This window comes from Megascapheus bottae, chromosome 10, assembly GCF_031878675.1.
Source record: "Megascapheus bottae isolate mThoBot1 chromosome 10, mThoBot2.hap1, whole genome shotgun sequence".
Lineage (NCBI taxonomy): Eukaryota > Metazoa > Chordata > Mammalia > Rodentia > Geomyidae > Megascapheus > Megascapheus bottae.
In genome coordinates, this window is record NC_143518.1 from 49,955,414 (window position 1) to 49,976,053 (window position 20,640).

Consider the following 20,640-nt stretch of genomic DNA (forward strand, 5'->3'; position numbering starts at 1 on the left):
TCCTCAGTACCACATACATAGAAGTGGTGCTGTAGCTCAAGTGGTAGAGCTCTAGCCTTGAGAAAGTCCAAGGACAGTGCTCAGGCCCTGAGCTCAAGCCCAGACTGGCAAAAACAAACAAACAAAAAAAAAAAAAGAGTGCCCAATTCATGAAAAAATGGGAATTAAATAAAAAATGCTTAAAAATTGTTCAAAAAGATAAATTTCGCCAAATACGATGGCTTATAACTGTAAATCCCAGCTACTTGGGAAGTATAGACGCTGAAGACTGAGATTCAAGACCAGCTCAGGCAAACAGTTATTGGGACTCCATTTCTACAAACAATATGAGCATAGTGGTATATATCTATTGTCCCAGCAATTATATGAAGAATATTTAGTAGGAGCTCAGCCCAAGCCAGCTTAGACTTGAAAGAAAGAAAGAAAGAAAGAGAGAGAGAGAGAGAGAGAGAGAGAGAGAGAGGGAGGGAGGGAGGGAGGGAGGGAGGGAGGGAGGGAGGGAGGGAAGGAAGGAAGGAAAAAGTGAAATTCTATCTAAAGAATAACTAAAGCAAAAAGTGGTGGATTTGTGGCATGAGTGAAAGATCTTAATAACTATGCAATAAGAAAGCATTATTAGCTCATTATTTAGATACAGAAGCTGATACTAAGGAGTGGTGTTAAGTATCTCCTTGAATAGCTGGACATAGTAGTGCGCGCCTGTCATCCTAGCACATAGGCGACTGAGAAAGAAGACAGAATTTGAAGCCAGGCTTATCTAACGAGGCTCCCTCTTCACTTAACAGCCAGATATAAGCAACCCTACATGCCTCATGGATCAATTTAAAAAATACTTTTTTTTTTCCTTCTCAAAAAAAAACCCTGCATTTTATATAAAGGAAGAATAAATGAAAAGTTATTTCCAGAAATTTACCAAATTCAGATAGATATAAACTGTAATGTTTTCAATTTTAAGCACTTATCTGCCTTATACAAGGGGCTGAATAAGACTGTCAGAACTATGCCTTTATAGCTTCTGGTGACTGACAGCAGAGCCTTGGAGGACTTATACATAGTAAGTTTTGGCATGAAACAATAAAATGATACAGGTACTACATAAGAATCCTAAGTGCAAATACAGACAAGTCTGATAATTACTATCATCTTATTGATGGAGAAACTAAGGATATAGACAGGGACTAATGAAGGTTCAGAAAAGGAGAAAGGAAAGTCTCATTTTATTCTAACTTGTTATTTTGCCATAATGTTTTTTTCTACCAATAAAAGAATTACAGAAAAATTACAGAGAATAAAATTTTCACATATTCTGAATAGAAGTAAAATCAGAAAGAGTGTGCATGTGTACATGACAGAACACAGAGACAGAGGGAAAGGGCTAAAGAAAATAAAAGCAAAACATCAGACCTACCTGAGATCCATCATCAGGCTGAGGTTGTCTATAGAGGGTAGAAATACTCTCTGCCCGCATGAGGTACTCTGCAGTTCTCCTCTTCACAGCCTCTCGTCGCCTAGGGCTTGACTCTCCTAAGTGGTAAAAAACAAAGCCTGGTCTTGTAAAAAGTAAACACATGCTGAGTGGTGGCTCATGCCTATAATCCTAGCTTCTCAGGAGGCTGAGATGCGAGGATCATGGTTCAAAGCCAGCCCGGGAAACTAAAAAAGTTGGTAAGACTAATCTCCAATTAACCACCAGAAAATCAGAAATGGCACTGTGGCACAAGGGGTAGGACAGTAGCCTTGAGCTGAAGAGCTCAGGAGTGATGCCCAGTCCCGAGTTCAAGTCCTAGGACCAAAAAAAAGTAAACATTTTTTTAATTTAATCTGAAAATTAACTTCATTTTGTGAAATTCATTGCAATTTTGCAACTTTTCTAAATAGTTTTCACAACTTTTATGTTATTGTATTTCTTCTCTCCTTCAAAAGTAACCAAAGGAACATAGGCTCAATGGTTTTCCTCATTTGTAATAATTAGTACACATATAGGACCCTCCTAGCAGAGGATTACAATAATTCAAAAGCTGTGCATGTAAGGTCATATAGGATGAGACAACAAAACGAACTCTAGGATATGAAAACAAGAGCTTTATCTTGTGTGACTGTTGTTCTTAATATACTATGTTATTTCTTTTCTCTCTTTTTCTCCTTTTGGTTAATCTCATGTGGTTACTATATCTGACTTTGTTCCCTGGTATATTATATATGCATTTATTTGTTTATTTGAAATAGGGAAGGGAAGGGGGGAAAACAAGATGATTGGGAGGGGGTTGAAGGAAGAAAAGGGAGACAAAAACATTAGAAGGGGCATCAATGTTCAAGAAGTCATCCACCTACTGCCTGGCAAATGTAACTGTAACCCCTCTATATATTGCCCCAACAATAAAATAAAATAAAATGTAACACATAAATATTATTTATGAAGAATATTCCTCCTAGAGGATTTCTATTGTTTTTGTGTATGTGTGCCAGTCCTGGTATTTTTAACTCAGCATCTGGACACTGCCTCTGAGCTTCATTTGCTCAAGACTAGTACTCTTCCACTTAAGCCACAGTTCCACTTCTGTTTGGGTTTGGGGGTTTTTTGCTTTTTTTGCTGATAACTGGAGATAAGAGTCTCACAAGTGGCTCAAGGAACAGGGTGGTAGCCTTCAGCTGAAGAGCTCAGGGATAGTGCTCAGGCCCAGAGTTCAAGTCCCACGACGAACCAAAAAAAAAAAAAAGTCTCATAGACATTCCTGTCCAAACTAACTTTGAACCATGATCCTCAGATCTCAGCATCCTAAGTAGCTAGGATTACAGGTGTAAGGTACTAGGAGCCTGGCTTCCATTGCTTATTAATTGAGGAATAATACATATTTGATGATTCCTGTTCCTCATTACCATAATTGCAATATAATTATTATAATAGTATGCTCTACCTCTGCTCTAAAATTTTTCTGAACCTAAAGTTTTAGGAGGCTTTTCTTTTTCTTTTTTTTTTTTTTTTTTTTTGCCAGTCCTGGGCTTGAACTCAGGGCTTGAGCACTGTCCTTGGACTTTCTCAAGGCTAGAACTCTACCACTTGAGCCTCAGTACCACTTCTGGCTTTTTCTACATATGTGGTACCAAGGAATCGAACCCAGGTCTTCGTGCATGCTAGGCAAGCACTTTAACCACTAGGCCAAACTTCCAGCCCTTTAGGAGGCTTTTCTACTCAGTTGTAAGTGGAAATAAATTATAAAAATCTATAACATACTTTGAAGATAAAGCATGCCGCATAGATAACCACTACTCACCATGTTGACACACTCCCAAATCTATGTTTTATGGCTTACAGTCTTGGACAGTTATTCCTATTACAAACGGTTCTTCACATTTCAGGTTCTGCCTTTCATGGCCTAACCTAAACCTCCATTTAAAATCCTGAGATCACCTTTCACTCAACCTGCAATAGAAACGGTGGCACTTTTGCTTTCTGATTCAGTATGGTAAAGCTTCAAATTTGCTCTATTCAAAAATAAATAAATTTACCTTAAAATTATAAGGCAAATGTCAAGTCAAACTGCCTATTTGTAGAACACCTAGTTATGATTTAAAATAGTTTTAACCATACTTTGTAACCAAATCACTGCATTTTAAACTTTTGACTTTTCTGCCACTTTGTAGGCAGTTTCCATAGTAGCAGAGAAACAATGAACAATCAGCTGAAATAGATTCCTGCTAATGATGGTGGGACTACTTCCATCAAAACTACAACCAAGAAATGGAAATACCGGGCAACTTTTTTAATTAAGTAATTCAAAGATGGATAGGGAGATCAATAGATGCTATGAGTCTTCCCTTACAGTCCCTTGAAAGGAGTTCATTGACAATGCTGCTTAACGACAAGCAAAGATGAAAACTATCCCTCACAAAGACCTGCTTTTTGCACATCTACTGAGGTCCATCAGTACCAGGAAGCAAAGGTAAACCTACATATTTCCAAGACAATTCTACCAGATCTAATCACTGGTAAGTGTGGCTTTACAGGTTTTAATTGGTTAAAAATGTTAAAGCTTCTATGATATACAAACCCTTAGCCTAATTGTGATTAAGTTCTAAATACTAAGTCCCAGTGATTGTAAATAGAGAGTCCCTCCTTCAACACTTGTTTGCTAAACTTGTCATTTAAAATATGATGTAAAAATCAACATTAATAAATTCTCTAATAAAAAAAAATGTTAAAGCTGAGCCAGGGACCAGTGCCTCATACGTGTAATCCTAGATAATCAGGAGGCAAAAATCTGAGGATCATGGTTCAAAGCCAGCCCAAGACGTAAAGCCTGTGAGACTCTTATTTCCATTAACCACCAAAAAGCCAGAAGCGAGGCTGAGCTGTGACTCAAGTGGTAGCGTACTAGCCACAGGGCAAAAACTTAGGGACATCACCCTGGTCTTGAGTTCAAGCTCCCGGACTGGTCCAAAAGGGGGGGAAAAAAACCTGTTTGTACTAGATGTGTCAACAATACATTTGTAATCTCAGGAGTTGGGAAGTTAAGCTAGGACAATGAAGAATTAAAAACCAGCTTGGCATCTTTACAGTAAAACTTAATTAAAAACAAATAAATAGTCAGGGTTCAGTGGTTCACGCCTATAATCCTAGCTACACAGGAGGCTGAGATCTGAGGATCAAGGTTCAAAGCCAGCCCAGGCATAAAAAGGACCTCAGACTCCAACTAACCTCTAGAAAACGGGAAGTGGGGCTTGGCTGAAGGGTATGGCAGTAGTCCTGAGCTGAAGGGCCCAGGGACAATGCCCAGTCCCAGGGGTAGAGTGGTAGCCTTGAGCTGAAGAGCTCAGGGACAGCGCCCAGGCCAAGTTCAAGCCCCATGACCCACAAAAGGAATAAAATAAATAAATAAATATAAAATAAAAGGGCCAGGAGTTTTGGCTAGTGGTAGAGTACCTGTGTGGCATGCATGAAGACCTAGGTTGGGTTCGATTCCTCCATATCACATACACAGAAACAGCCGGAAGTAATGCTGTGGCTCAAGTGTTAGAGCTCCAGCCCTGAGTTCAAGCCCCAGGACAAGTAAAAAATAAAATAAAATATAAAATAAAAGACAGCTTGGGCTACACAGAGAAAGTCTCAAAAACCACAAAAGTATAAATTAGAAAGTTTAATTCACTCTAATATCCTTGGTTTCTTATAGAAAGGGAGGGCCGGGTGAAGGCGGCCAGCCGGCCCTAACCTTTCTCGGTCTCGTCTTAGTCAGGGCGTGTTCTCTTTGCCCTTCCTGCTGGTCAGGGGGCAAAGAGTGCTAAAAACCCCGACAATAGCGGATCTTCACTGTAAAACATACATGTACTTACTCACATGCATGTTCACAAATGGAGTCCATAATGACTCCTATTCAAGGAAAACTAAGTTACCAAGGTAGCTAGCTCATATATCTATCATATCTTCAAAGGCATAGCCAGAAACTTCACTGTTCTGCAAAGTGGGTAAATAACTTAAATTCTACTGAAGTTAAACCAATACCTTTGAAGAGTCTCTCTACATTTCTACATTATTCAGATAAAGGAATAATTTCCATTGGGCATCCACAATCATGGGAGAAAACTGTTCCCATTACTTAATAACAATGAAATTAATTTTAATTGTCAAATCGACTAGACTGATACCTAAAAACTAAGTAAAGCATACCTCTGAGTATGTCAGAGAGGGGTTTCCAAAGATGATTTTCAGAATATGGGAAGTGAACTGAGTAGAAAAGACCTACCCTGAAAAGGGACAGCACCCACCCCCTCACCCCCCGCCAATTAACTGAAAGCCAGGCAGAACAAAAAGCCAACAAAGCCTGGACACCAGTAGCTCATGTCTATAATCCTAGCTCAGGAGGCTGAGATCTGAGGATTGAGGTTCAAAGCCAGCCCAGACACAAAAGACCATAAGACTATCTCCAAATAACCACCTGAAAACCAGACGTGGCACTGTGGCTCTGTGGTAGAGCCTTGAGCTGTAAAGTTCAGGGACAGCACCCAAGCCCTGAGTTCAAACCCCACAACCTACCCCGCCCCCAAAAAAGCCAGCTTGTTTGTCTGCACAAATTCAATTACTCTTGAGTAGGTATTTGTTGATGCTTTTATTTGTTCTGCTTTCCTCTCCCAAGGTCAGCAGATACTAAAATCTCTGCTTTTGAATGTGAAAACCATCAGCCTCATACCAGTGCCTGACTCCTCTGGGAGCTTCCAGCCTTAGACTAGGACAGTATCATTAGTCACTATTGTTCTGAGGTTCTTGGTTTCTTGGCCTGAGCAACTAGTAGATCTCAAGCCTACAGAGGATCACTGTGAGTTTAATCAGCCTCCAGTTAAGTAGCCAAATTAATGTTACCTCTTACATAGACATAGAGAGGATAGATACATATATATGTATGTATGTGTATATATATATATATATTGATTCTAGAGGACTCGAGAAATATCAAGAGTTAAATACATTATGAGATATATCTTATACAGACTATAATAACCTTATCTCAGCTTCTAATTTCTGATCAGGAACGAGGATGTACATAATATAAGTGTGTGGTCTATGCAGCAATAGGATATGAAAGTGAGTAATATATAAGAAAAAAATCTCAAAGTCATTAAACTTTCTAGAAACACTGGACAATTTTGTAGTTCTCTGGACACCAGTTCTGACTTTAAGTCACAAGTCAAATAACTCATTACAGTAGAATATGGAGATTCTAAACTTATCCAAGAAGTCATCCATAGATCTAGTCAACCTTAGACTAAAAACTCTGAAACCATGAAAATGAATATTTCCTCCTTTTAAATCACTTCTCTCATAAAAAGCTAAGTAATACTAAAGTCTTTTATGACACTTTAGGAAAGCTGCTGGGGTGTGTGTGTGTGTGTGTGTGTGTGTGTGTGTGTGTGTGTGTGTGTGTGTGTGCGTGTGCGCTCGAGTGCACATGCTAGTATTAGAAGCTTGAACTCAGGGCCAGGGCACCCAGCTAGTGCTCTACCACTTGAGTTGCTTAACTGGAGATAAGAGTTTCAAGCACTTTCCTGCCCAAGTTGGCTCCAAACCGTGATCCTCATTTCTCATCCTCCTGAATAACTAGGATTACAGACATAAAGCACTAGTGCAGTCTCTAAACCAACTTTAAATATAAATAAGAGAGACTGATTTTGGCCTTGTGGCAGCACACCACCAGAGTCTAAGCACTTGAAATTCTGGAACAGGGTCTCCCTATTTAATCCCTGTCCTCAAAAAATAAAATAAAATAAAACTGAACTAGATATTCTTGATTCTATTGCTTCGGTAAGAACAGGAAAATACAGAGCTGGGACAAGTACAGATGAGTTAGGCAACAGAAGATGGAAAAAAAAATAGATACAAAAATCTGTGCCTATTAGACAAAATAGCAGAGTAGAATCAAAGGAGAGAGCTTAGATGACAGAAAAACATGAAGGAAAATAAGAGCTTCAAAGAAGTATACATCTCACTACAGAAAAGGAATACAGAAGTACTGAGCCCAAAAGTGACATGGCTGCCCTAAAAGAGACTCACTGTCTTTATATAATTTTGTTAAAAAAAAAAAAGTGCCATAATAGTGTCAATGAGGAAAAGATAGAAGAGGCAAGAGAAAGCTGACCCTCACATAACTTTGTTACCCAGGAATTTGCTTAGGAAACAAGGCTCTTTGCTCATTTATTTACCCACATGAGAGCAAAAAGACATTTTTATTCAGGGAATAAAAAAAAATCTGTTTCAGAAACTCTTATATCTTATATCTTATTCATTAAAAAGAATATTGTAAACATTATTGGTTCAGAAAAAAAGAAAAACAAAACTAGATAAAGAACTGGCCAATTTAGATTTCTTGAAAGACATGATGTCTATATCTACCTTTCTTGGGAAATTTTAAGGACACTTTGGATACATGGAACTTAATCTCCACATAAGATTCTACTAGTCACATCATATACTTTCATCTCTATTTCTCTGCTCCTCAAAGACTTTCCAGGCTGGGCTTAGTTCAAGCATGTTTTGCCTTACCACACTAGAACATCCCAACCAATCTGGAGAGGCTGGGATGAGATTTATTTCTTGTTGCTTTCTCCTTTTCTTTGCTTTAAAAATACAACAACTTCAGTCACATAAAAGAATACTTCTGTTCAAAATGGCCTTGGTAGCCACAGATTTTTTTTTAAGTGCTGATTTATTATATTTAATGTGTTTTGTTCTTTTCAGGTATAGCCTGCAATTTTTGCTTTATGCTAAGTGTTCTGATAACAAAAGGCAACCTTGAGATAAACAATAATTTATGGTTCTACATATCTACCACAATGCCAAAGCCATCAGCTCTCTGTGTAGAACATGAACTGGTCAGTTAGGGACTCTCCTTATATTTGCATTTAGCTACTATTCATGGTTTTCCAAACCCAATCATTATGAGACTGCTAGAAGTTCAAAAAGTCATCAAAGGATAGTAAAAGCAAATGCTACAATAATATTCATGCTCAGGTTATTGCCTCAATTGAATGCTTTCAATGGTACTTAGCAATTTTTCTACTATCAGTAATAATGAATGAAAACTAGTGCCACTAGATCATAGTGTTAAATGCCTACAGATTCAACAATTTCTGCTCAGTAACTTACTTTTCCCATGTTTTACAATTTTAAATCAGGCAAAAGACTTTCATCAATTTCTTTTGAGATAACACTGTCAAGCCACTCTTCGAATATTTGCTTGTCAGTTTTTTGTTGTTGTTTGTTTTTGTTTTTGCCAGTCCTGGGCTTGAGCTCAGGGCCTGAGCACTGTTCTTGAACTTTCTCAAGGCTAGAGCTCTACCACTTGAGCCTCAGAACCACTTCCAGCTTTTTTCTATGTATGTGGTACCAAGGAATCAAACCTGGGTCTTTGTGCATGCTAGGTAAGCACTCTACCACTAGGCCAAACTCCTGGCCTTATTAAAAAAAAAAAAAAAAAAACTCAGTATCTTATATAGCCCAGGCTAGCCTTGAAGATGATAAAAAGGGAGTTTTCATTTGAACCCAGAGCTGTATACATGCCAAGAAAGCCATATCCTTGGTCCTTGATAATACCCTCTTGTCCAAAGAATAATAACAGCAGCTTTCTGTTTCCCTGATGTTCCCAAGTCAAATGACTTTCAAAAAATGAGAATACCAAAAATTTTTAAAACAAATGGGAAATACTGAGGGAAAAAAGAATCATAATTGAAACTACAGGACAAAAATGTTACTTTGTAAAAAGTATGATCATGGAAAATTCAGAAATGAATCTCTAGAGAAAGGTTTGCCTGTCTTATAGGAAGTTTAAACCCTAAAGAGGGCTCTGTCACTCACAGCTGCGAGAGACTTGCTTGAAGAAGTGAAATAAACATGGGTCCAGTAACTTTCTTGTTTATATGATACTGAGTCACATTTTCCCTTTGCAATCAGGTAAAGATATCAGCAGAATTACTGATTATGAGTAGTTCATCATCCACATCCTAAAAGTTTCATATGCTTTATTAAATGCATCCTTTGCATTAATAAGTTGACATAGTGTACATGTAAACTAAAATGTAGAGTAGACTCCATTTCATCTTCCTTCAGTCAGCTTTAACATGAAAAGGTTTATCTCCACATTGAAACAGTTCAACCAATGGATTACTAAATATTCCTACCATGTTATATTTAAAGCCAATTACAGGAATATAGAAATTTTCCCCCAGTGGCTCAGTCCTATAACCCTAGCTACTCAGAAAGATAAGCTCTGAGAATCATTATTCAAAGTTATCCAAGGCAATAGTTTGTGAGATTCTTAGCTCAAATAAACTACAGCAAGAGAGAGGGGGGAGAGGGGAGGGAGGGAGGGAAGTAGGGAAGGAGGGAGGGAAGGAGGAGAAAAGGAGGAGAGAAGAGGAGGAGAAGAAGAATGGAGCTAGGGCTCAGTTGGTAGAGCACTAGCCTGAGCAACTCAGGGATAAAGCCCAGGCCTCAGTTCAAGCTCTAGGATGAGCACAAAAAAAAGGAAGTTCTCAACACCATTTACTCCTGGCATCACCTTCTCTCTTAAGGAAAGATACCTAAGGATCACCAAGTAGATTCCAAACACATGGTTGTCTCCATGTTGTCACAGAACATTACAAGTAGAAGACCATGCAATAAAATTTAGTCAAAAGGAGAGATTCTGTTAAATGAAAAGAGAAGTGGATTGCTCTCTATCACCACTACAAAATCTAACACAGTAATTCCTTCTCCACAGCCATCTGCAGGGGCTAGGCTCCAACAGGCCAAGTGGATGCCTAAACCTCAGAATACCAAATCCTATATACAAGTACCAGGACAGTCAATCTGATAGGCAAGACAGACATTAAGGGACTGTTTTGTAGGTATACAACACGGATATGCCAAATGAAAGAACGATTGTGTCCTAGATGGGATGACACAAGATAGAGCAGAATGGCACCAGATTTCATCATGTTACCCAATATAGTACACAATTTAAAACTCAGGAATTGTAAATTTCTCAAATTTTCAATTATTTTCAGAACAGGGTTGACCATATATAACTGTAGCCATGGAAAATAAAACCAAGGTAAAGAGGGGTCTATTATGCTTTTATATCTAGGAATATCTTAATTACCTCCTTGTATAACTTAGTGTCTCTCACTTTCAATTGTTATATAAAATGCACATCAGGGAATGTCTGTTTAATTATTGTCTTCATCACTGACTGATGCAGCTGTAATGCACATTAAAGGAACACAGTCCAGACATGGAATGATTGGACTAAAAAGAGAATTCACATTTCAAAATAACATTTTGAAAAAGCTATTATAAAAGAATCAAGGGAAAATAGCCTACATACTCTAAGTAATTAGTCTGTAAATAAGATGAAGTCTAGAACTTGTCTTTATCCTGTTTGTAATCACAATTTTGAAAGATATATTTCTTATTAGCTTATAAAAGTAAAGCATGCGAGGCTGGGAGTTTAGCCTAGTGGTAGAGTGCTTGCCTAGCATGCACGAAGACCCAGGTTCGATTCCTTGGTACCACATACTTAGAAAAAGCCAGAAGTGGTTCTAAGGTTCAAGCTGTAGAGCTCTAGCCTTGAGAAAAATCCAAGGACAGTGCTCAGGCCCTGAGCTTAAGCCCAAGACTGTCAACAAAAAAAAAAAAAAAAAAAAAAAAAAGCATGAATACACAGTGACACTCACTTTTGAGACCACACTGTAAACTGCTGAAAAAAAGTTGGTTTACATTTCAATACTTCTCAAGGAAGAACAGGAAAACTTTAATTCCAGACAATTTCTACATGACAAGGTTTAATTACAAAAATATAAACTATGGCCTATGTATTACTACTGTACAACTTAACTACAAAATAGGTTTTTCTCAAGTGCCTAATAATGTGTGAGTACTCAAATAATAGTAGTTTTCCATTTGTGGGCTTGTTTTGTTTTGCTTTTTAATTTCATTAGGTTTAGTTTACTCATGGATAACATTTTTTTCTGATCCAAATCAGCCCTCTCAATTTAATGTTTTTAAACTGCTACTAAAGATATAAAAATGTGCTGCTAGTAATGCTAGAGATGGTCTAATAAAAACCTTCAGAGATTCTCATCTATCCCTCTGCCTCTGCCACACAGCAGCTGTGCCTCACACAGATTCACATGAATGAAAATATTTAGATGAGAAAACACCCACTTAGTTTATTTTCCATATGACTTTCCTGTAATTATTTTGTAAACTGTTCACACAACAATACATAAAAACATCTGCAAAAACAGGTAATTAATGTGTCAAGCCAAACTAATGCATTTTTATGGTGGCCATGCTTCGTCAACTGTAATTATAACTCTTTTTTAGGCAAATGATGATGTGTTTGTTGCAATGTGCAAGTGGTTATTTTAGATGCTCTGTTTACTGTTCATACAATATGAATATAAAACTCCACAGCTACTTTATCCCACATCAATGCTTTACCTAGCTTTTTGCTAAAACAGGAAAGTGCTTCTCTTTTTCCAAGCTATAATTTCCAGTAAACATTTTTGTCATTAAAACATGAAATTCTCAACATAAATGTTGTCACCATAACAGCCAACAATTCAAGAGGCATATATCAGTAAACTACGATCTAGACATTCTTTCTTCAGTGGTAACCCAGTAAGAAATATATTTTATACCAGAATGCTCCAACATCCTAAGATTCTTCCAGTGCATATAGAGGGGATATCCCTAATGTACTGTTCTTCAAATTCAATTTATTCTATTAGAGTCTGGACTACATGAGAAATTACCAGTACACTGTTATTACTATTATTATATAAATATTGTGCACCAGTCATTCCAGACAGACATTTCTGATGGCCCAGGGTACTGATCTCTAAAGTTCTCTGTGTCTATAGCCAAAATGTAGGAGTAAGGAAGAAGTACAACTCTATACTCTATTTTTTTCTATTGTTCCTCCTTAAAAACTAATGAACATTTTTTAAAATATCAGTAGTAAGAATACAGTCATAACACTGGATGTACATATTTGAAAATGGAACCAGAGAGTACGAGGGAATAGAGAGTTAACAGGGATAAAGACAATCATAGAAGGGGTGACACTGGTCAAGATGCACTACACTCATGAATTGACATGTTGAGTTGAAGCCACTTGGTATATATAGAGAGAGCTAATAAAAATTATTTTTAAAATCTGTGGTGATTAGTTATAGCAAAAAAACCTTAGATAACAGGTAATAAAGAACTCTTAGGGAAGCTGGGCAACAGTGGCTCATGCCTGTGATCTGAGCCTGAGATCTGAGAATAGAGGTTCACAGTCAGCCTGGGTAGGAAACTCCATAAGATTATCATCCCTAATAAACTACTCAAAAAAGTCAGAAGTGATGCTGTAGAGAGCTCACCTTGAGCAAAGAGAATCTCAGGGACAGCATCCAGGCCCAAAGTTCAAGCCCCCAGAACCGGGGAAAACTCGGCCAGAGGTTTGGCCTAGTGGTATAGTGCTTGCATAGCATGCACGAAGACCTGGGTTTGGTTCCTCAGTACCACATATATAGAAAAGGCCAAAAGTAGTGTTGTCGCTCAAGTGGTAGAGCTCTGTCTTTAAGAGAGCCCAAGGTCAGTCCCTGAGTTCAAGCCCCAGGACTGGCCAAAAAGAAGAAAAAAAAAAAAAACCTTTCAGGGAACAATATTTTCTGTTTCCATACTCACATTTTTAGAAACTGTAAGAATTAGACATTATAAATCCAAGTTCACTTAGTTAATTCAACATAAATCTTTCTTAACTGAACTACTCCATTCTTAAATATATTATATTAAAATTAATTTAATAGTTTTTCTTGAATATTAACTATTGTCCTACCCCATCTCTTCCCACAAAGATTAGAAAGTATTATAGGAAATCAAATGAGTTTCTCAGTTTCTAACCCTGGGCTTCAGATCACATGCTTATTTAGAGGTACTTAAGCATGATGTCTGATCCAAGCAGGAAAGAAGCCCTAGTTTCAAGAGTAGTAAAAAAGGAAACACACAACACAAAACCAAGGAATGGGAACAAATCAGAAGACTGTCAAATTCAAGGTCAGATTAGCAACAAGTTTCAATACTGAACCCACTACTTAAACAGCTACAAATATAACAGTGTATATAATTAATGCCATTTCAAATGACCAAAATCTACACATTGCCAAATATTAAGCATACATATCTTCATACCTGTACAGAATACTGAAATAACAGGCAGGAGGCATTTTACATATATATTTGATATTTTCAATAGTTATTTTTATTGACTACTAACTGGTAATTAGAAAAATATTTAGAATTCTACTATTTATTATAATCTCCCCAAGAAGTCCTTCCTATGTGCTTTCTTTTTCTCCTTGAATAGGACCCATTTATATATAGTACATAGTCATTCTCCCCTTTAATTCTTTTTTTCAGTCATAGGGCTTGAACTCAGAGCTTGGGCACTGTACCTGAGCTTTTTCACTCAAGGAAAGTGCTCTATCACTTTGAATTATACCTCCACTTCCTCTTTTCAGGAGGTTAATTGGAGATAAGAGTCTGGTAGACTTTTCTATCTGGGCTGGATTCAAACTTCAACCAGATCTCAGGCTCCTGAATAGCTAGGATTATAGGCATGAGCCAGTGGCACCCAGCTTCCTTTAAAAATGTTTACAGAGACTTTCCTGTATACTAGGCACTATGCTAAAACATAGTAATAAATAAGCAAATTCCTTCCTTTGGAAATACTATAGATAAATGAGACATTTATTCAATAAATAATGGCAAGAGAAATACATCATTTTACTGTAAACATGGTAAGAACTTGAAGAAAAAACATGAACAACAGAACGTTCTGGTCTGAACAGAAGTAAGGAAAGGCTTCCTTAAAGAAATGCAAAATGTGGGGCACAGCGGCTCACACCTGTAATCCTAGCTACTCCAGAGGCTGAGACCTGAGGATCAAGGTTCAAAGCCAGCCCGGGCACAAAAGGACCTGAGACTCTTATCTCCAATTAAACTCCAGAAAAAGAGAAGTGGGGCTTGGCTCAAGGGTAGGGTAGTAGTCTTGAGCTGAAGAGCTCAAGACAGAACCTAGGCCTAGTTCAAGTCCCATGACCCCCCCCCCCAAAAAAAAGAAAGAGAAAAAGAAAAAGAAGAAGAAAAAGAAAAAGAAAGAAAGAAAGAAAGAAATGCCAAATGTGAGCAAGGAGATCCGTCCACTGAGGTGTCATTAGCACTTCATGCACAGCTCCAGGAAAGTTCTACCCTAGGACCAGGAGGTAAAAGAAGGTCACTATGGCTAACAAAGAACAAATGAAGGGAAGTGATTCAAGATGATGAGGAAAGCAGAAGGCAAACCACACACAGCTTTGCAGGCCATGGTGGCTGCATTTCATCCTAAAAGCAATGGGTTTTCTGCTTGATATTCCCATCCCCTTATATGAGATGTCTTCACACATGCTGAAGCACATTTGTACTAAGATGCAAAATAGAGCACTTCACAGGCCCACTGGCTTCTGCTTACTACCAGGACTTTCTCAGGAAAGCCTATCTGCTGCTGTGACCTTCAGTCTTGGTTCACATTTGTTCTACCAGACTATTCCCTCCCAGTCACTTTCCAGTTAATTCTTAGCAATCTAGGAGCCTCAACTACAGGTGCACCCTTTCCTTTAACACTGGGTCATCCCCAAGTTGGGCATGAACAGACAGCTCATAGTCCCAGTCCCAGTCCCAGTCCACCCTATGCCTCCACTGGGGAAAAGGCAAAAAGAAAGAGTAGCTTCCAAATGATTAGGCTATTACTGAGATGATAATGTCATATAATTAAGTCTACTTTTAGTACAGCTTTAATTATTAGAACTAAGTAGACTATATCAAGAGTTTCTTTCACACATCACTCTATCTCAAGCAGTTTCCTTAACATCTTGACTCTATGTGACATAAACAAGCAATAAGTAATGAACTAATATAGATACATTGCTATTAAATAGCAGTTTCCTTAACATCTTGACTCTATGTGACATAAACAAGCAATAAGTAATGAACTAATATAGATACATTGCTATTAACTATAATTGATAAGTTTATATTAAGCTTCACTCTATCACACAGCTATACAGATGCTGACATTATGCAACAACATATCCACTATTGAAGTTTTACATAAAATCATTTCACTGTCTTAAACATCCTGATGTTTTGTGACTATTCCTTCTTTTCTTTTTACCCCCAAGTCCCCTTGCTCTATTATGTCAAATGAAGGTCCATATTCTCTGACCTTGGAATAGTAAAGAACAACGTTTCCTCTTGACTGCTATTACATAAGGAAAGTTAAAGGACTCCCTCTGTCTATACCTTTCAAAGTTTTTAACAGAAGGAAATATCATACTAGTTTTCATTTTTAAAAGACCACATCAGCTGTTGGATAAGAAAGAATGGATTAGAATCAAGTAAGAATGTGAGTAATAAAAGAGAAGGCACAAGGTGGCACTTTTAGAATCTCATAGTGAGAAATTTGGCAAAATCTCTCCCTAGATAAAACTAAATTTATAAAAACATCAACTATATATAGAGACACACAAAAATATTTATACAAGTTGTTGAACTGCAGCAAAATAACAGTGGTCTACAAGTACTTTACTCCTATTTGCCCTCTATCCCTAGTACAATAGAGTAGTAGTAGCAGATGTGAGGACCAACTACATTCCGCTCACAGTGTTGAAGCACACCCTTCAAACAACCTCTGGCTGATGGACTCCAAAACCAAAAGACAACAATAACTACTACCCCCGAGGAATGGGGAAGAGACAGAATCTGAAGTTGCTATAGTATCTAAAATTTTGAATTTTGAACAATAACAAGAAAATGAGACATAGAAAACATGGAAATAAACAGTAAAAATATGGTCCATACATAAAGACAAACAAATGATCAGTCCACAAAAGCTATCTCTGAGTGGACCCAGGTGTACATTGAGCAGACAAAGAATGAAAACAACTTACAAATATGTTTAAAAACTAAATGAAACTATGTTGAAGGAACATTTTTAAGTACACAGACAATGAACTGCCAAATACAGGTTGACAATAAGGAAACATTATTAAAACAACAACAAATAGGAAGTCTGGAATTAAAAACTTCACAATAGCAGACTGGGCTGCGGCAACAAAGAATGGTTAAATTTAAAGATAGGCAAGTGAGCATTACCAAGTAAAAATAAAATTAAGCATTAAAAAAGAATGGGGAAAAAACTCAATGGAAGCTCAGACACCTGTGAAAACCATCAAATATAATAACTAATATGGATACAACTTAGTCTAAGCTTATGTAAGGATGAGTCTCACACAGTAAGAAGAACAAAAAATGGAAATGGAAGAGATACACTGAATAAGTTTGACATAATACTAGAATTAAGATTAAGAATTACTGTAAGCAGCAAATTTTAAGGCAAAATTCTTATTGCTATAATCTGCAGAAAAACTTACAAAAGCTGGGCACAGTGGCTCACGCCTGTAATCCTCGTTACTCAGGAGGCTGAGATCTGAGGATCAAAAGCCAGCCTGGGCACAAAAGGACCTGGGACTCTAACCTCCAACTACCCTCTAGAAAATGGGAAGTGGGGCTTGGCTCAAGGGTAGGGTAGTAGCCTTGAGCTGAAGAGCTCTGGGACAGCGCTTAAGGTCTAGGCTGAATTCAAGCCCCATAACCCATAAAAAATAAATAATAAATAAACAAATAAATAGTCAGAATAAATGGAAGAAAGGGAAAGAAATCATAAAATAAAAAACATAACAAGTTTTTTAAGAATTGACCCTTCTTTTTTTTTTTTTTTTTTTGCCAGTCCTGGGCTTGAGCTTAGGGCCTAAGCACTGTCCTTGGACTTTCTCAAGGCTAGAGCTCTACCACTTGGGCCTCAGCATCACTTCCAGCTTTTTTCTATATATGTGGTACCAAGGAATCAAACCCAGGTCTTCGTGCATGCTAGGCAAGCACTCTACCACTAGGCCAAACTCCTGACCCAAGAATTGACTCTTCTTAACATTAAATTAATAAAACTAATTAATTCCTAAATATGACTGATTAGGAATAAACAAAATATAACAAATTATTAATCTCAAGAAAAATCCAACAGAGCTGGGAATGCAGTCTTATCACAGTGTACTTGCTCAACCTGCAAGAGCTCTGTGTTCTACCCCCAAAGCAAAAACAGGGCAGAGAGGGAGATGGTGAGATAAATAGAAATGTATTTCCATTTAATAAATTTGTATGAAATACACAATAACCCAAAAAATAAAATTTACCTAAGTTAGAAAAAGGTGTATCTCCTTTGATAGATGTGCAATTTTAATAGTTGGTTTTAAGCTCCTATATTTAAACCCACTATTTAAACCTCTCTCTAGAATTGTCCTTCTATATGTTAAGTACAATAATTGCATGGTGATAAAGTACAAGAGTGAACCACAACATGAGTCAAGCTCCATAGCTCATATTTGTAATCCTAACTACTCAGGAGGCTAAGATCTGAGGATCATGGTTCAAAGCCAGCCCAGGCATTGAAGACCAGAAGACTCTTATCTCCAATTAACTACCAGAAAACCTGAAGTGGCACTGAGGCTCCAGGGGTAGGGCAGTAGCTTAAGCTGAAGAGCTCATGGACAATGCCCAAGCCCAGAGTTCAAGCCCCATGACCAACAAAAAATAATAATAATTAATAAGTAAATACAAAAATAAACCTCATTAAAGTCACAACTTAATTTAAAAATTCATCAAAATACACATAAGGTAAAACATGAACATACATATGTATGTCATGAATAAACATTAGCAATTAAATAAAAAGGATTTTCTAGGGGTCAGGAATGTAGCATAATGGTAGAGTGCTTGCCTAGCATGCACAAAGCCCCAGGTTCGACTCCTCAGTACCACATACACAGAAAAAAAAGCTGGAAGTGGTAAGTGGTACTGTGGCTCAAGTGGTAGAGTACTAGCCTTAAGAAAGCTCAAGGACAGTACCCAGGCCCTGAGTTCAAGCCCCAGTACTGTTGAAAAAAAAAAAGGATTTTCTAAATATGTATCATGTATATAACATATATGTGTGTATACTATAAAAGAATGATACAGGGGCAGGGGCCGGGAGTTTGGCCCAGTGGTTAAAATGCTTGCCTAGCATGCATGAAGACCCGGGTTCAATTCCTCGGTACCACATATAGAAAAAAGCCGGAAGTGGTGCTGAGGCTCAAGTGGTAGAGCTCTAGCCTTGAGAAAGTCCAAGGAACAGTGCTTAGGCCCTGAGCTCAAGCCCAGGACTGGCAAAAAAAAAAAAAAAAAAAAAAAAAAAAAAAGAATGATACAGGGGTTGGGAGTTTGGCCTAGTGGTAGAGTGCTTGCCTAGCATGCACGAAGACACAAGTTCAATTCCTCAGTACCACATACATAGAAAAAAGCCAGAAGTGGTGCTGAGGCTCAAGTGGTAGAGCTCTAGCCTTGAGAAAGTCCAAGGACAGTGCTCAGGCCCTGAGCTCAAGCCCAGGACTGGCAAAAAAAAAAAAAGATACATATTATATGTGATGCATATGATATACACATGTATATACACACATATACGTGTGTGTGTGTGTGTGTGTGTGTATATATATATATATATATCACAATTGAGTAAAGATGTTAAAACATTCAAATAGCAACTAAGTGGACACATAGGCCCACAGGATGATGGTAACCACTAAATGTCAAGTCTCCCTACTTGACCTCTTAAAAATAGCAAGACAAATGAATAGAGATTCCCTCCTTGAACACATGTATGTTAAACTTATCATTTAAAATATGATGTAAAAATCAAAGTTAATAAATTCTTAAAAAAAAAATAGCAAGACAAATCAGACCGGGAGTTTGGCCTCGTGGCAGAATGCTTGCGTAGCATGCACAAAGACCAGGGTTCAATTCCTCGGTACCACATACGTAGAAAAAAGTCAGAAGTGGTGCTGAGGCTCTCAAGTGGTAGAGAAATCCCAGGGACAGTGCTCAGGCTCTGAACTCAAACACAAGACTGGCAAAAAAAAAAAAAATAGCAAGACAAATTTGCATATGAGCCACATTTTCGGCATTGCTAGGACACAATAAATACCATGAGAGATTATCTGTAAAGAGAGAATTAAACCAAACTACAACAGAACTCTGAAAGCCCTATCCCAAACCTGCAGACAAGACATAAAAGAGGAAACATTTTTGAGGAGAGAAAAAAAAGGAGGCATAAGAGACTTAAAGGAGGAGAAAAGCACTCCTAGAGTATATTGAATAATAAAATATGAAACACTGGTCTTCGTAATTCAGACAGTGTATAACTGTCATTCACTATCATATAGGTCCCAAAGTCATTTCACTATCTTATAGGTCCCATCTATCATAAACAATCAGTAAATAAAATTATCATTGTAAAGATGTTGATCTTTTCTTCCCCAAGCTCCAAGAACCCATCTCCTTCCCTTTGCTCCTTCCTACTAGTCCCCATAATATCCTCTGATTATTTGAATTAAAAGTTTTAAATAGTATGACACTAAATGTAAGGACCTCCAGGATGAGGAAAACAAAAGCTATATAATGAGTGACTGTTGTCCTTAATGTACTATGTTATCTCTCATCTCTTTTGCCATCCCTTGGTTATCGCATATTGTTACAATATTTCACCTTGTTATCTGCTATATTTTATACGTGCTTAATTGAAATTGGATAGAGAAGGGGGGAAAATCAAGATAAGCGGGGGGAGGGTAGGAGGGAAATGGGGACCATGTCATGAGAAAGGGTATCAATGTTCATGAAGTAATGCACCTTCTATCTAGTGAATATATAATATAACCCTTCCATTAATCACACAAAAAAAAATATTTGAAAAAAAAGTTTCAATAGAGGGGCCAGGAGTTTGGCCTACTGGTAGAGTACTTGCATGAAGACTGGGGTTCGATTCCTCTGGACCACAGACATAGAAAAAACTGGAGTGATTGGAGTGATGCTGTGGCTCAAGTGGTAGAGCTCTAGCCTTGAAAAAGTCCCAGAACAGTACTCTGGCCCAGAGTTCAAAAAAAAAGTTTTAATGGAGATGGCCGGGAGCATAGCCTAGTAGTAGAGTGCTCACCTAGCATGCAAAA

At 37.7% G+C, this 20,640-nt stretch overlaps 1 protein-coding gene across 4 annotated transcripts in view; it reads right to left on the reverse strand.

The window, feature by feature from the left end:
- Window positions 1-20,640, reverse strand: part of LOC150058406 (inactive ribosomal protein S6 kinase delta-1) — a 152,449-nt gene that overhangs the window by 70,558 nt on the left and 61,251 nt on the right. For all 4 annotated transcript variants that reach the window (XR_016536881.1, XM_090341207.1, XM_090341205.1 and 1 more), the window contains exon 7: window positions 1,409-1,524. Coding sequence is in view for 3 of the 4 variants with exons in the window: in XM_090341207.1 (XP_090197333.1) it covers window positions 1,409-1,524 (116 nt within the window). In the remaining variant the exon portion in view is untranslated. The remainder of the gene's footprint in view (window positions 1-1,408; window positions 1,525-20,640) is intronic.